Source organism: Salmo salar, chromosome ssa20 (genome assembly GCF_905237065.1).
Source record: "Salmo salar chromosome ssa20, Ssal_v3.1, whole genome shotgun sequence".
Taxonomy (NCBI): domain Eukaryota; kingdom Metazoa; phylum Chordata; class Actinopteri; order Salmoniformes; family Salmonidae; genus Salmo; species Salmo salar.
In genome coordinates, this window is record NC_059461.1 from 96,530,891 (window position 1) to 96,549,410 (window position 18,520).

An 18,520-nucleotide genomic window follows, 5' to 3' on the forward strand; every position below is an offset into this window, starting at 1 on the left:
AGGGTTAGCCTGGTCAGGTGGGATGAGGAAGGATGAAGGCTAGTTGTTTTAGCTGATGATGATGATGACGAGAGACTTGACCAGGTGTGTCTCTGACCGCCTACTTCTACCCTCTCCTCACCTTGTCCCGTCCACTCCTGAGCCTTGCTCTTCTCACCTCGGCTCACCCTCTGTTTCGCTCCTGACAGGATCCCCGGCGTGTCGATGATGCTGATGCTCTCCAGGACCTGATTGGGCAGCTGGGCACACTGTAACCTATCACGCAACAGAAGAAAAGGGAGCAGACATGCACAACAATCAAAACACAACACCACAAAAAAACAACAATAATAACACACCACACAATAGCATAACAAAAAAACTCAACACAATAACACAACACTATTACACAATCACACACCACAAAACTATAACACCACAACACAACATAACAGAAAAACACACCAGGACATGATAACACCACAATAACACAGCACAACATCACACAACAACATCACAATAACAACACACTAACGCAACAATAACACAGCACAACAACATAACACAACAGAACACACCACAATAACATAACACTTCACACTAACACAACAACACTACAACACATCATAACATTACAACACTACACAATAACAACGCAATAAAGACAAACACAACAACAACACAATGCAATAACAAAGACAAACAACAACACAATAAGTTAGAGGAATGAACATCTATAGTTCACCTACAGGTTCTCCTCAGGTTACTCAAGCCAGGGCAACTTTCCAACATTCCACTAAACGGCCCCCCATCCGGGCCACTCCCGTCCAGCCATCCATTCAGTTAGCATCAATGGAAAGAATGTGGATAATGTAGGAACACGGTTATTAGCCATCATCACGGTAACAGCTAAACGTGATCTAAGAACCAGACCAAGGCTACGTCCCAAATGGCACCCTATTCTATATACTGTAGTGCACTACTTTTGAAAGGTAGTACACTAATGAATAGGGTGCCATTTGGTACGCAGACTACAAATTGCTGTTGTACTGGATCCCTCCCTGCCCAGGACCCATTGTGCTCCAACAGGCCTCTCAATGCTCTGGGCTTCCTGAAGGAAAACAGTCTCCTGTGCCAGAGCCACAACAATACGATCTGCTGATGATCGGCCGCTAACAACAACACCACCACTACTTCCTGATTCAGATGGCTTTAACTAGACCAGCGCTTCACTGGACGGGAAGCACGCCGCAAACAAAGACAGAGAGAGAGAGAAACACCTACTGTCATGGTCTAAACCACACGAAAACAACGTTGGACACTTTATGGAACACAAAGCCTTCACCATCTCGTCCTGGAATATCCAAGGCCTGAGGTCATCTGCCTTTGGCCTGAAGAGCATGAACCTGGACTTCACCAGAGAAATTAGAAATACAGACATTGTCATCCTACAAGAGACATGGTATAGAGGAGATGGACCCACTGGTTGCCCTCTAGGTTACAGAGAGCTGGTAGTCCCATCCACCAAACTACCAGGAATAAAACAGGGAAGAAACTCAGGGGGTATGCTAATTTGATATAGAGCAGACCTAACACACTATTAATCAAAACAGGAACATTTAAATTTGGCTAGAAATTCAAAAGGAAATGATCGCAACAGAGAAAAATGCCCTCATGTGTGCTACCTATATCCCCCCAAAAGAATCTCCATACTTTAACGATGACAGCTTCTCCATCCTAGAGGGGGAGATCAACCATTTCCAGGCCCAGGGACATGTACTAGTCTGTGGTGACCTAAATGTCAGAACTGGACAAGAACCTGACACCCTCAGCACACAGGGGGACAAACACCTACCTGGAGGTGACAGCATTCCCTCCCAAATATGCCCCCCTAGACAACTATGACAAAAAAAAACTACAAAAGTTGGTCACAACTCCTGCAGCTCTGTCGCACGCTGGGTCTGTACATAGTCAATGGTAGGCTTGGAGGGGGCTCCTATGGTAGGTACACCTACAGCTCATCCCTTGGAAGTAGACTACTTTATCACTGACCTCCACCCAGAGTCTCTCAGAGCGTTCACAGTCAGCCCACCAACACCCCTATCAGATCACAGTAAAATCACAGTCTACCTGAATAGAGCAATGCTCAATCATGAGGCATCAAATCCAAAGGAACTGAATAATATTAAGAAATACTATAGATGGAAGGAAAGTAGTGTAGAAACCTACCAAAAAACAATTAGGCAACAAATAGAATTCATTTTAGACAACTTCCTGGACAAAACGTTTCACTGTAATAGTGAAGGTCTAAACTTGTCAGTAGAAGGCCTAGATAGAGAAGCTGAAAGGTCAAATATACTATCAAATCTAAAAATGTCAAGCAGACAACCTAAGAAATGAAAAACAATGACAAAATGGTTTGATGAAGAATGTAAAAACCTAACAAAGAAATTGAGAAACCTATCCAACCAAAAACACAGAGACCCAGAAAATCCTGAGTCTACACCTTCACTATGGTGAATCACTAAAACAACACAGAAATACACTACGGAAAAAGAAGGAACAGCACATCAGAAATCAGCTCAATGTAATTGAAGAATCCATAGAATCGAACCACTTCTGGGAACATTGGAAAACACTAAACAACACGAAGAGTTATCTATCCAAAACGGAGATGTATGGATAAACCACTTCTCTAATCTTTTTGGCTCTATAACAAATAATATATAGCAAACACATATACAGAACCAAATACAAATCTTAGAATCAGCTATTAAAGACTACCAGAACCCACTGGATTCTCCAATTACATTGAATGAACTACAGGACAAAATAAAACCCTCCAACCCAAAAAGGCCTGTGGTGTTGATGGTATCCTAAATGAAATGATAAAATATACAGACTACAAATTCCAATTGGCTATACTTAAACTCTTTAACATCATCCTCAGCTCTGGCATCTTCCCCAATGTTTGAAACCAAGGACTGATCACCCTAATCCACAAAGTGGAGAATAACTACCGTGGGGTATATGCACCAACAGCAACCTTGAGGAAATCCTCTGCCTTATCATTAACAGCAGACTCATACATTTCCTCAGTGAAAACAATGTACTGAGCAAATATCAAATTGGTTTTACCAAATTACCTTACGACAGACTGCATCCTGCACACCCTAATTGACAAACAAACGCAAAACCTTCTCATGATTTGTTGATTTCAAAAAGCTTTTGACTCAATTTGGCATGAGGGTCTGCTATACAAACAAATTGGCAAGGACACTAGAACAGTCTGCAGCACCCGGCCTCACCCTAGTATAATCTGAGGTCAAATATCTATTGTTTACTGATGATCTGGTGCTTCTGTCCCCAACCAAGGAGGGCCTACAGCAGCACCTAGATCTTCTGCACAGATTCTGTCAGACCTGGGCCCTGACAGTAAATCTCAGTAAGACAAAAATACTGGTGTTCCAAAAAAGGTCCAGTTGCCAGGAGCACAAATACAAATTCCATCTAGACGCCATTGCCCTAGAGCAAACGATACATACCTCGGCCTAAACATCAGCGCCACAGGTAACTTCCACAAAGCTGTGAATGATCTGAGAGACAAGGCAAGAAGGGCCTTCTATGCCTTCAAAAGGAACATAAAATGTGACATACCAATTAGGATCTGGCTAAAAATACTTGAATCAGTTATAGAACCCATTGCCCTTAATGGTTGTGAGGTCTGGGGTCCGTTCACCAAACAAGAATTCACAAAATGGGACAAACACCAAATTGAGACTCTGCATGCAGAATTCTGCAAAAATATCCCCAGTGTACAAAGTAAATCACCAAATAATGCATGCTGAGCAGAATTAGGCCAATACCCCCTAATTATCAAAATCCAAAAAAAGAGCCGTTAAATTCTACAACCACCTAAAAGGAAGTGATTTCCAAACCTTCCATAACAAAGCCATCGCCTACAGAGCTTGGAGCGTACTATGGTGTTGAATGCTGAGCTGTAGTCAATGAATAGCATTCTTACCTAGGTATTGCTCTTTCCAGATGGGATAGGGCAGTGTGCAGTGTGATGGCAATTGCATTGTCTGTGGACCTATTGGGGTGGTAAGCAAACTGAAATGGTTCTAGGGTGATAGGTAAGGTGGAGATGATATGATCCTTGACTAGCCTCTCAAAGCACTTCATGATGACCGAAGTGAGTGCTATGGGGCAATAGTCATTTAGTTCAGTTACTTTTGCATTCTTGGGTACAGGAACAATGGTGGACATCTTGAAGCAAGTGGGGACAGTAGACTGGGATAGGGAGCGATTGAATATGTCTGTAAACACACTAGCCAGCTGGTCTGCGCATGGTCTGAGGATATGGCTAGGGATGCCGTCTGGGCCGGCAGCCTTGCGAGGGATAACACATTTAAAATGTTGGCTACGGAGAAGGAGAGCCCGCAGTCCTTGGTAGCAGATTGCGTCAGTGGCACTATATTACCCTCAAAGCGGGCAAAGATGGAGTTTAGTTTGTCTGGAAGCAAGACATTGGTGTCCGTGGCGTGGCTGGTTTTCCGTTTGTAGTCCGTGATTGTCTGTAGACCCCGCCACATATGTCTCGTGTCTGAGCTGTTGAATTGTGACTCCAGATTTGCCGAAAAGGAGGGCGGGGGGAGGTCCTTGTATGCGTCGCGGAAGTTAGAGTAGCAGTGATCCAGCGTTTTTCAAGGGTGAGTGCTACAGTCAATATGCTGATAAAAATTTAGGTAGTCTTGTTCTCAAATGTGCTTTGTTAAAATCCCCAGCTACAATAAATGCAGCCTCAGGATATTTGGTTTCCAGTTTGCATAAAGTCCAGTAAAGTTCCTTGAGGGCCATCATGGTATCAGCTTGAGGGGGGATGGACACGGCTGTGACAATAACCGGATGATAATTCCCTTGGGAGATAATAAGGAACAAAAGGACTTGAGTTCCTGTATGTTGTTACAATTACACCATGACTCATTAATCATGAAAACATACACCCCCTTCTTCCCGAAGTGATGTTTATTCCTGTCGGCGCGACGTACAAAGAATCCAGGTGGCTGTGTCGACTCCGACAGTATATCCCGAGAGAGCCATGTTTTCGTGAAACTGAGTATGTTATAATCCCAGATGTCTCTCCGTAAAGCAACCCATGCCCTGATTTTGTCGACCTTGTTATCTAGAGACTGGACATTAGCAAGTAATATACTCAGAAGTGGTGGGTGGTGTGCACGCCTCCGAAGTCTGACCAGAAGACCGCTCCGTCTTCCTCTTCTCTGGCGGCGTTGTTTTGGGTCAGTCTCTGGAATCAGTTAAAATGCACTGGGTGGTTCAGAAAAAGGATCCGATTAGGGGAAGTCGTATTCCTGGTTGTAGTGGTGGTAAGTTGATGTCGGTCTGATATCCAATAGTTCTTCCAGGCTGTATGTAATAACACTTAAGATTTTCTGGGCTAACAATGTAAAAACAATATACTGCAAAGTTTCCTAAAGACTAGAAGCGAGGCATCCCTTTCTGTCGGCGCCATCTTGGAATTTAGTTAATAGCAATGCCAATATAATGGTACAGCTATATGGACACTCAATCACTATGGTACTTTTTAATAGTGAGTTTACAATCATATATTTTGATAAATAGAATTGAAAGTTGTGTCTCATTATGGTAAGTGGTGAAATAAGTATAGCCAGTTATAATTGTAATGGCCTAGCAGATAATAAGAACAGACGATCAGTATTTACCTGGCTAAAAGAGAAGGAATATAATATATATTGTTTACAGGAAACTCATTCAACAATTTTAGATGAAGTTGTGTTGAAAAAGGAATGGGGGGGACAATATATATTTCTCTCATGTGTAAAGAAATTCAAAAGGGGTGACGATATTAATTAACAGTAATTTTGATCCAAATGTGCAAATTGTCCATACAGATCCACAAGTTAGATGGATTATTTTAAATATGTTATTGGACCATAAACAGATATGGCTCATTAACCTATACGGTCCAAATAATGATGATCCTGGCTTCTTTGAAAATATATAATAATGCATCAACCCTACAAGCAACACTAGACTATAATACTGTTTTAAATACCTCAATGGACCATAAAGGAAATCACACTACACACAATCTCTCATGCTCTTAAGGAAATCACAAATATATTCGAACTAGTGGATATATGGAGGAGGTTTAATATCCTGACCTAATGAGGTATACATGGAGGTTTAATATCCTGACCTAGTGAGATATACAGTTGAAGTCAGAAGTTTACATACACTTAGGTTGGAGTCAAACTCGTTTTTCAACCACTTTCTTGTTAACAAACTATAGTTTTGGCAAGTCGGTTAGGACATCTACTTTGTGCATGACAAGTAATTTTTCAAACAATTGTTTACAGACAGATTATTTCACTGTATCACAATTCCAGTGGGTCAGAAGTTTACATACACTGAGTTGACTGTGCCTTTAAACAGCTTGGACAATTCCAGAAAATGATGTCATGGCTTTAGAAGCTTCTTAAAGGCTAATTGACATCATTTGAGTCAATTGGAGGTATACCTGTGGATGTATTTGAAAGCCTATCCTCAAACGCAGTGCCTCTTTGCTTGACATCATGGGAAAATCAAAAGAAATCAGCCAAGACCTCAGAAAAATATTATAGACCTCCATAAGTCTGGTTCATCCTTGGGAACAATTTCCAAACATCTGAAGGTACCACATTCATCTGTACAAACAATAGTACGCAAGTATAAACACCATGGGACCACGCAGCCGTCATACCGCTCAGGAAGGAGACGTGTTCTGTCTCCTAGAAATGAACGTACTTTGGTGTAAAAAAGTGAAAATCAATCCCAGAACAACAGCAAAGGACCTTGTGAAGATACTGGAGGAAACGGTACAAAAGTATCTGTATCCACAGTAAAACGAGTACTATATCGACATAACCTGAAAGGCCGCTCAGCAAGGAAGAAGCTACTGCTCCAAAACTGCCGTAAAAAAGCTAGACTACGGTTTGCAACTGCACATGGGGACAAAGATCGTACTTTTGAGAAATTTCCTCTGGTGTGATGAAAAAGAAAAAGAAAAATAGAACTGTTTGGCCATAATGACTATCGTTATGTTTGGAGGGAAAAGGGGGAGGCTTGCAAGCCGAAGAACACCATCCCAACCGTGAAGCACGAGGTTGGCAGCATCATGTTGTGGGGGTGCTTTGCTGCAGGAGGGACTGGTGCACTTCACAAAATAGATGGCATCATGAAGAAGGACAATGATGTGGATATATTTAAGCAACATCTAAGGACATCAATCAGGAAGTTAAAGCTTGGTCGCAAATGGGTCTTTCAAATGGACAATGACCCCAAGCAAACTTCCAAAGTTGTGGCAAAATGGCTTAAGGACAACAAAGTCAAGGTATTGGAGTGGCCATCACAAAGCCCTGACCTCAATCCCATAGAAAGTCTGTGTGCAGAACTGAAAAAGTGAGTGCGAGCAAGGAGGCCTACAAACCTGACTCAGTTATACCAGCTCTGTCAGGAGAACTGGGCAAAAATTCACCCAACTTATTGTGGGAAACTTGTGGAAGGCTACCCGAAACGTTTGACCCAAGTTTAACAATTTAAAGGCAAGGCTACCAAATACTAATTGAGTGTATGTAAACTTCTGACCCACTGGGAATGTGATGAAATAAATAAAAGCTGAAATAAATCATTCTCTCTACTATTATTCTGACATTTCACATTCTTAAAATAAAGTGGTGATCCTAACTGACCTAAAACAGGGAATTTTTACTTAAATGTCAGGAATTGTGAAAAACTGAGTTTAAATGCATTTGGCTGAGGTGTATATAAACTTCCGACTTCAACTGTACATGGCAGAGGCTTAATCAAGCTAGTTCTCTTGGCACCTTTCTTATGTCATTCTCTCTGACACCAAAAGTTTAAAAAGTGTTGATAGGGGACAGAATGCAGTCAGACCATCAATTAATTGGCATATACATTACTCTTACTGAATTTCCACATAGGCGAGGATATTGGCCTACTGGACCATAACTTGTTTTTAACTAGGACAAAATCATTTACAACTTACTTTTTCCGACATAACATAGGTACAGCAGATCCCCTTATTGTATGGAACACTTTTAAAATGTGATTTTAGAGGCCATGCAATTCAGTACTCATCTATAAAACAATAGCAATTTGTCAAAAGAGTCCATATAAACAAAGGAAATGGAAGGACTAACAGTACAGATAGATAGCAATAAAAACTGTAGCATAGAGGCACAGAATAAGTTAGAGGAAAAACAAAAAGAAATGGTGGAACTTATTCAAGAAAGATCCAGTGTAATATATTATAAAAATAAAGCGAACTGGATGGAATATGGGGGAAAATGCACCAAATTATTTTTTAAATCTTCAACATAGAAATGCTACCAAAAATAAATTTACTGAAACTTGTTACAAAGGATGGAGTTACCCATGATTCACCAAAGGATATTTTGAAAGAGGAAGTAAAGAACTTTTAAGCATATGTTTTTGTTTCAGTCTCCTCCATCTCCACTAACCGACAGCTGTACAGAACGACTCATATGAAGGACAAATTACAGGAGGAGGAACTTCTTTATGCAAGTTTGGACACACCTACTAATTTAAGGGTTTTTCTTTATTTTTACAATTCTCTACATTGTAGAATAATAGTGAAGACATCAAAACTATGAAATAACACATAGCGGAATCATGTAGTAAGCAAAAAAAGTGTTAAACAAAATCTAAATATATTTTATATTTGAAATACTTCAAATAGCCACCCTTTGCCTTGATGACAGCTTTGCACACTCTTGGCATTTTCTCAACCAGCTTCACCTGGAATGCTTTTCCAACAGTCTTGAAGGAGTTCCCACATATGCTGAGCACTTGTTGGCTGCTTTTCCTTCACTGTGGTCCGACTCATCCCAAAGCATCTCAATTTAGTTGAGGTCAGGTGATTGTGGAGGCCAGGTCATCTGATGCAGCACTCCATCACTCTCCTTCTTGGTCAAATAGCCCTTGCACAGTCTGGAGGTTTGTTGGGTCATTGTCCTGTTGGCTTCAGAATGAAACACTCCACAGAAACAGCCAACTGGTTTCTTCTGGAAAATGTGAAGTCGAAGATGAACAAAGGGTTCATTGTTGGGGCTGTGTTTCTGGACCTAAAGAAGGCTTTTGATACTGAGATTCTCATCACAAAATTGTCCAAGTTCAACTTTTCCCCCGGTGCCTTGAAATGGATGAAATCATACCTTGAAGGCAGAACTCTGTGTGTTAGAGTGAGCAATGAGCTGTCGCCCACTCTTAGCTATGATGTGGGCGTGCCCCAAGGGTCAATACTGGGGCCCCTCCTGTTCAGCCTGTACATTAATGATCTACCTTCTGTCTGTACTGGGTCTGTAGTTCAAATGTATGCAGATGATACAGTGATATATGTGCATGCAAAGAGCAAACAACAAGCTGCACAAGAACTCACTTCTGTAATGGTCCAGGTTACAAAGTGGCTCAGTGACTCATGTTTGCATCTCAATGTGAAAAAAAAAACTGTCTGCATGTTCTTCACAAAGAGGGCAACAGATGCTACTGAGCCAGATGTCTATGTGTCAGGGGAGAATGTACCGGGTTTCGTCGGAAGGAGTGGACCAAAGCGCAGCGTGGTAAGTGTTCATGATCTTTATTCTCAAAAAAACACTCAAACCAAATAACATACGGGAAAAACGAAAGCGCACAGTTCTGTCAGGTACAAATAACAAAACAGAAAACAACTACCCACAAACACAGGTGGGAAAAGGCTGCCTAAGTATGATTCCCAATCAGAGACAACGATAAACAGCTGCCTCTGATTGGGAACCCTACTCGGCCAAAACAAAGAAATAGATAACATAGAATGCCCACCCCACATCACACCCTGACCTAACCAAATAGAGAAATAAAGCTGCTCTCTAAGGTCAGGGCATAACAGAGAAGCTCCAGGTGGTATCTGATGCTACTGAACCAGATGTCTGTGTATCAGGGGAGAAGCTCCAGGTGGTATCTGATGCTACTGAACCAGATGTCTGTATCAGGGGAGAAGCTCCAGGTGGTATCTGATGCTACTGAACCAGATGTCTGTGTATCAGGGGAGAAGCTCCAGGTGGTATCTGATGCTACTGAACCAGATGTCTGTGTATCAGGGGAGAAGCTCCAGGTGGTATCTGATTTTAAGTACCTTGGCATCATACTTGATTCCAACCTCTCTTTTAAAAAGCAGGTGAAAAAGGTAATTCAAATAACCAAATTCAACCTAGCTAATTTCTGATTTATATGAAATTGTTTGACTACAGAGGTAGCAAAACTGTACTTAACATACTGCTTGACTAGTTGGGCCCAAGCTTGCTGTACAACATAAAACCCATTCAGTCTGTCTATAAACAGGCTCTCAAAGTGCTTGATAGGAAGCCCAATAGCCATCATTACTGTTACATCCTCAGAAAGCTTGAGCTCCTGAGTTGGGAAAATCTTGTGCAATACAACGACACATGTCTTGTATTCCAGATCCTAAATGGCCTGGCTCCTCCTCCACTCAGTATTTTTGTTAAACAGAAAACCCAAACATATGGCAGCAGATCCACAAGGTCTGCCATGAGAGGTGACTGTATAGTTCCCTTAAGGAAAAGCACCTTTAGTAAATCTGCTTTCTCTGTGAGAGCTTCCCATGTCTGGAATACACTGCCATCAGACACACATAACTGCACCACCTATCACACTTTCACAAAAAAACATGAAGACATGGCTAAAGGTCAATCAGATGTGAACATAATCCCTAGCTGTGTATTGCCGCTTTCCATGTTGCCTGTTGTCTATAGCTTGTGAGGTGTGGAAACACTTTGTTGCTTTTATGGATTTTGTCTTGTTGCTTTTTGTGCCATGTTGCATCTTGCTTGTTCTATATTGCTCTGTCTGTATGCTACGTCTTGCTTGTCCTATGTTGCTCTGCGTGTGCTCACTGCTCATTGATTGTCTGTATTGTAATTGTTTTTAATAACCTGCCCAGGGACTGCGGTTAAAACCGTCACTTTTATTGAAACGTTGATTAATGTGCACTCTCCCAGTAAAAATAAATAAACTCAATCACAAATGATAGTCCCACTAAGCCAAAACCAGATGTGATGGCGTAACGCTGCAGAATGCTGTGGTAGCCATGCTTGTTAAGTGTGCCTTGAATTCTAAATAAATCACAGACAGTGTTACCAGCAAAGACACCCACACCTCCTCCTACATGCTTTACAGTGGGAAATACATATGCAGAGATCATCCGTTCACCCACACCGAGTCTCACAAAGACACGGTGGTTGGAACCAAAAATCTCTTGGACTCATCAGACCAAAGGACAGATTTCCACCAGTCTAATGTCCATTGCTCGTGTTTCTTGGCCCAAGCAAGTCTCTTCTTATCGGTGTCCTTTACTAGTGGTTTCTTTGCAACAATTCGACCATGAAGGTCTGATTCACACAGTCTTCTCTGAACAGTTGATGTTGAGATGTGTGTGCTACTTGAACTCTGTGAAGCATTTATTTGGGCTGAACTTTGAGGCTGGTAACTCTAATGAAATCCTCTGCAGCAGAGGTAACTCTGAGTCTTCCATTCCTGTGGCGGTCCTCATGAGAACCTTAAATTCATGAAATTTTCCGTATTGAGTGACCTTCATGTCTTAAATGAGTACGTGTTCTAAAACTTTTGACCGATAGTGAATATCAATGAATTGGCGAGGGCACTGGAACAGTCTGCAGCACCCGGCCTCACCCTACTTGAATCTGAAGTCAAATGTTTACTGTTTGCTGATGATCTGGTGCTTCTGTCCCCAACCAAGGAGGGCCTACAGCAGCACCTAGATCTTCTGCACAGATTCTGTCAGACCTGGGCCCTGACAGTAAATCTCAGTAAGACAAATATACTGGTGTTCCGAAAAAGGTCCAGTTTCCAGGACCACAAATACAAATTCCATCCTTCCAGTAGCATCTAGAGCACAAAAAAAAGAAATGATACGTACCTCGGCCTAAACATCAGCGCCACAGGTAACTTCCACAAAGCTGTGAACGATCTGAGAGACAAGGCAAGAAGGGCCTTCTATGCCATCAAAAGGAACATAAAATGTGACATACCAATTATGGGAGAGAGACAGACAAAAAGGTCCAGTTGCCAGGAGCACAAATACAAATTCCATCTAGACGCCATTGCCCTAGAGCAAACTATTCATACCTCGGCCTAAACATCAGCATCACAGGTAACTTCCACAAAGCTGTGAACGATCTGAGAGACAAGGCAAGAAGTCTACGCCATCAAAAGGAACAATTTTTGACATACCAATTAGGATCTGGCTAAAAACACTTGAATCAGTTCTGAAACCCATTGCCCTTCATGGTTGTGAGGTCCGGGGTCCGTTCACCAAACAAGAATTCACAAAATGGGACATACACCAAATTGAGACTCTGCATGCAGAATTCTGCAAACATATCCTCAGTGTACAATGTAAAACACCAAATAATGCATGCAGAGCAGAATTAGGCCGATACACGCTAATTATCAAAATCCAGAAAAGAGCCGTTAAATTCTACAACCACCTAAAAGGAAGTGATTCCCAAACCTTCCATAACAAAGCCCTCACCGACAGAGAGATGAACCTGGAGAAGAGACCACTAAGCAAGCTGGTCCTGGGGCTCTGTTCACAAACAGACCCCACAGAGCCCCAGGACAGCAACACAATTAGACCCAAGCAAATCATGAGAAAACAAAAAGAGAATTACTTGACACATTGGAAAGAATTAACAAAAAAAAAATGAGCAAACTAGAATGTTGTTGGCAGACCTGGCTCTCAAGAGAAGATAGGCTATGTGCACACTGGCCACAAAATGAGGTGGAAACTGAGTTGTACTTCCTAACCTCCTGCCAAATGTATGACCATATTAGAGACACATATTTCCCTCAGATACACAGATCCACAAAGAACTTGAAAACAAATCCAATTTTGATAAACTCCCATATATACTGGGTGAAATACCACAGTGTGACATCACAGCAGCAAGATGTGTGACCTGTTGCCACAAGAAAAAGGGCAACCAGTGAAGAACAAACACCATTGTAAATACAACCCATATTTATTTTCCCTTTTGTACTTTAACTATTTGCACATCATTACAACACTGTATAAAGACATAATATGACACTTGAAATGTCTTTATTCTTTTGGCAATTTTGTAAATGTAGTGTTTACCGTTGATTTTTTATTGTGCATTTAACTTTTAATTATTTATTTCACTTGCTTTGGCAATGTAAACATATGTTTCCCATGCCAATAAAGCCCTTTGAATTGAGAGAGAGAGGGCGAGAGAGAGAGAGACAGTGAGGATGAGGGCGAGAGAGAGAGCCGGTGAGGATGAGGGCGAGAGAGAGAGACGGTGAGAAAGAGAGAGAGATAGACGGCGAGGATGAGGGCGAGAGAGAGAGACGGCGAGGATGAGGGCGAGAGAGAGCGAGAGGGCATGCTGGTTGAAGCCTCCTTAGAGCAAGAGAGAGATGAAGTTACCAACTACACTCTGATCTACGATTTGCACTGTCCTTCCTAGTCTGATGTTTATGGTTAGGCGTGTAGGCTGGTCCCATATATGTGCCTAAAGGTAACATCGAACCGACTCCTACGGTAGATACGGCTTCTGCAGGTCTAGTGTTCGACTCCTACAGTTGATATTATGACGTCATTTCCTGTCACAACTTGTGGACTTGTTTACGTGCTGCTGTGCATTTTGTTGCTAGCATTACTTTGCTAGATACCAACTTTACGGTTTTTAATTACCGTTTTAGATTTACATTTTTTCCCCCACTCTACTTTTTCACCCTGGACATGGTTCCTCAGGACCTCCACCAGCCGAAGCTAAGTAGTGACATTAACATGATGCCTTCTAATTGCAGTCACTGTACTAATAATATACAGGAGAACGATCGCCTTACGGCGAGGATAGCTGTGCTGCAAGCCCAGCTTCAGACGCAATCGTTATGCAAGGGTAATTTCAGTGTAGGAAAGGATGAAACAGTGTCTGTGCCACCAGTAAGTACAGATTGTAGTAGAAATCCCCTCGCACGGTCCCCGCAGCCGGACAACTTTCTCATGGATTCTGGAGGGAAACGCTGTAGGAATGCTCAACCGGTGTCACTCATTCAGCCGACAGAAACTTTCAACCAGTTCACCCCATTAAGCAACGAGTCAGAGGCCGAGCCTTCTCTACTCCTCCCGTTACGTAGTCTGAGATGCCGAAGCCTCCCACCGTTAGCTCTGACAAATTGAAAACTCTAGTCATTGGCGACTCCATTACCCACAATATTAGACTTAAAAAGAATCATCCAGCGATCATACACTGTTTACCAGGGGGCAGGGCTACCGACGTTAAGGCTAATCTAAAGACGGTGCTGGCTAAAGCTAAAACTGGCGAGTGTAGAGAGTATAGAGATATTGTTATCCACGTCGGCACCAACGATGTTAGGATGAAACAGTCAGAGGTCACCAAGCGCAACATAGCTTCAGCGTGTAAATCAGCTAGAAAGATGTGTCGGCATCGATTAATTGTCTCTGGCCCCCTCCCAGTTAGGGGGAGTGATGAGCTCTACAGCAGTCTCACAACTCAATCGCTGGTTGAAAACGGTTTTCTGCCCTTCCCAAAAGATAGAATTTGTAGATAATTGGCCCTCTTTCTGGGACTCACCTACAAACAGGACCAAGCCTGGCCTGCTGAGGAGTGATGGACTCCATCCTAGCTGGAGGGGTGCTCTCATCTTATCTACGAACATAGACAGTGCTCTAACTCCTCTAGCTCCACAATGAGATAGCCAGCCTGCCAGCTTAGGGGAGTCAGCCACTAGCACAGTCAGTGTAGTAAGCTCAGCTATCCCCATTGTGACCGTGTCTGTGCCTCCATCTAGGATGGGCAAAATTTAACAAGGCAGTGTTCGCCTTGCAATCTCACTGGAATAAAGACCTCCTCCATTCCTGTCATTATTGAAAGAGATTGTGATATCTCAGATCTCAAAATAGGGCTACTTAAGTCAGTTAAAGTCAATGAACAAATCACTGATCATAATCTTGATGTGATTGGGCCTGACTGAAACATGGCTTAAGCCTGGTGAATTTACTGTGTTAAATGAGGCCTCACATCCTGGTTACACTAGTGACCATATCCCCCGTGCATCCCGCAAAGGCAGAGGTGTTATTAGCATTTACGATAACAAATTTCAATTTACAAAAAAATAAATGACTGCGTTTCTGTCTTTTGAGCTTCTAGTCATGAAATCTATGCAGCCTACTCAATCACATTTTATAGCTACTGTTTACAGGCCTCCTGGGTCGTATACAGCATTCCTCACTGAATTCCTATCGGACCTTGTAGTCATGGCAGATAATATTCTGTGCTATAAAAAAAGCTATGCTATAAATTCTCAGACAACCCAAAGATACCTAGATGCCCTTCCAGACTCCCTCCACCTACCCAAGGACGTCAGAGTACAAAAATCAGTTAACCACCAAACTGAGGAACTAACTGTAACCTTGCGTAATACCCTAGATGCAGTCGCACCCCTAAAAACTAAAAACATTTGTCATAAGAAACTAGCTCCCTGGTATACAGAAAATACACGAGCTCTGAAGCAAGCTTCCAGAAAATTGTAACGGAAATGGCACTACACCAAACTAAGTCTTCCCTATTAGCTTGGAAAGACAGTACCGTGCAGTATCGAAGAGCCCTCACTGCTGCTCGATAATCTTATTTTCCAACTTAATTGAGGAGAATAAGAACAATCCTAAATTTTGTTTTGATACTGTCGCAAAGCTAACTGAAAAGCAGCATTCCCCAAGAGAGGATGGCTTTCACTTCAGCAGTGAAATTCATAAACTTCTTTGAGGAAAAGATCATGATCATTAGAAAGCAAATTACGGACTCCTTTAAATCTGCGCATTTCTCCAAAGCTCAATTGTCCCGAGTCTGCACAACACTGCCAGGACCTAGGCTCAAGGGAGACACTCAAGTTTTTTAGTATTATATCTCTTGACACATTGATGAAAATAGTCATGGCCTCTAAACCGTCAAGCTGCATACTGGACCCTATTCCAACTAAACTACTGAAAGAGCTGCTTCCTGTGCTTGGCCCTCCTATGTTGAACATAATAAACGGCTCCCTATCCACCGGATGTGTACCAAACACACTAAAAGTGGCAGTAATAATGCCTCTTGAAATAGCCAAACCTTGACCCAGAAAATATAAAAAACTATCAGCCTATATCAAATCTCCCATTCTTCTCAAACATTTGAAAAAGCTGTTGCACTGAGAATGCTCTCGTGAAGGTGGTAAACCTTTTAATGGCATCAGATCAAGGCTCTGCATCTGTCCTTGTCCTGCTTTTGATACCGTCGATCACCACATTCTTTTGGAGAGATTGGAAACCCAAATTGGTCTACACGGACAAGTTCTGGCCTGGTTTAGATCGTATCTGTCGGGAAGATATCAGTTTGTCTCTGTGGATGGTTTGTCCTCTGAAAAATCAACAGTAAATTTCGGTGTTCCTCAAGGTTCCGTTGATGGAGCTCTATTATTTTCACTGTATATTTTACCTCTTGGTGATGTCATTCGGAAACATAGTGTTAACGTTCACTGCTATGCGGACGATACACAGCTGTACATTTTGATGAAACATGGTGAAGCCCCAAAATTTCCCTCCCTGGAAGCCTGTGTTTCAGACATAAGCAAGTGGATGACGGCAAATGTCTAACTTTTAAACTCGGACAAAACAGAGATGCTTGTTCTAGGTCCCAAGAAACAAAGAGATCTGCTGTTTGATCTGACAATTAATCTTGATGGTTGTACAGTCTCAAATAAAAAACTGAAGGACCTCGGCATAACTCTGGGCCCTGATCTCTCTTTTGACGAACATTTCAAGACTGTTTCAAGGACAGCTTTTATCCATCTACATAACATTGCACAAATCTGAAACGTTTTGTCCAAAAATGATGCAGAAAAATGTATCCATGCTTTTGTCACTTCTAGATTAGACAACTGCAATGCTCTCTTTCCGGCTACCTAGATAAAGCACTAAATACATTTCAGTTACTGCTAACCTGCAAAGCATTACAAGGGCTTGCGCCTATCTATCCATCTTTCCGATTTGGTCCTGCCGTACATACCTACACGTACGCTACGGTCACAAGACGCAGGCCTCATTGTCCCTAGAATTTCTAAGCAAACAGCTGGAGGCAGGGCTTTCTCCTATACAGCTCCATTTTTATGGAATGGTCTGCCTAACCATGTGAGAGATTCAGACTCGGTCCCAACCTTCAAGTCTTTATTGAAGACTCATCTCTTCAGTAGGTCCTATGATTGAGTGTAGTCTGGCCCAGGGGTGTGAAGGTGAACGGAAAGGTACTGGAGCAACGAACCTCCCTTGCTTTCTCTGCCTGGCTGGTTCCCCTCTCTCCACTGGGATTCTCTGCCTCTAACCCTGTTACAGGGGCTGAGTCACTGGCTTACTGGTGTTCTTCCATGCCGTCCCTAAGAGGGGTGTGTCACTTGAGTGGGTTGAGTCTCTGACGTGATTTCTGTCTGGGTTGGCTTCAGTAATTCTAGTGTTCGACTCCTATAGTTGGTATGGCTTCAGTAATTCTAGTGTCCGACTCCTATAGTTGGTATGGCTTCAGTACAACAACAAACATAGCTGCCACAGCTTGCCTCAATAGAAGGTATCCCTCTGAAATAGGGCATCCCAGACAACAGGATAAACACACTAGAGCAGAGGAAAGTACCTCAGGGTGATTCAGCCCCGTAACGCCAGATATCGCTCCCTTTCTCAAGTCACTCCCCACTCTGAAATTTGGGACGGACACTTGAGATTCCATAGAGCAATAAACAGATTTTCTGTTCTCTCCCTTCCTGGCTCTCCTTTCATTGGAGGAGGTGGTGAGGGCAGGGGGTGGTTCTCATTGGCTCAGTTTCTCTCATTTTTCATCCTCATCTCCCCCTTCCTTCAGAAGGACCATTCTAGAATATTCAAAAACATTCATTATGGATTTTGTCCTGTACTCACCTGTTCAGGAAGGTGTTTCCGAAGGGGTTGAGATTGCGGAAGGGTTTGTTGGGGTCAACGATGAGAGCGTTGCCTGGGATAACCCCCTCCACCTCACCGTGCATGATGGCTGTGAAACAGTCAGTGGTGGGTTCTGGTCCTATCCTGCTTCCTGGGATATCCTGCTCCAACACATACCTGAGGGAGAGGAACATATTCACATTAAACTCTATTGTTAAAACCAATGTGTTTCGGCGTGTAGCCTTAAATCAGGGTTTTTATCTGACTCACACAGAAACAAATACCACCACGTTAGCCAGACGCACACATTAGAGCAGGAGCTTAACAAAACATTACAAAGCAATGTTTGTTTTGAAGTATAACACAGATTTAAAAAAACATTCAGGAAAAATATCTGTCCCTGTAATAAACTTGACA

General features: G+C 42.4%; 1 protein-coding gene across 2 annotated transcripts in view; it reads right to left on the bottom strand.

Annotated features, from left to right (window-relative positions):
* The window catches only part of LOC106581604 (EH domain-containing protein 2), a 53,748-nt gene that overhangs the window by 22,625 nt on the left and 12,603 nt on the right, over window positions 1-18,520 (bottom strand). The window contains exons 3-4 of one of the 2 annotated variants that reach the window (XM_014163736.2): window positions 18,104-18,280; window positions 158-255 (exon numbers count right to left, since the gene is read on the bottom strand). In XM_014163736.2, the coding sequence (XP_014019211.1) occupies window positions 158-255; window positions 18,104-18,280 (275 nt within the window). Of the gene's footprint in view, window positions 1-121; window positions 256-18,103; window positions 18,281-18,520 lie in introns of both variants that reach the window. The other variant, XM_014163734.2, reaches the window with a different exon arrangement.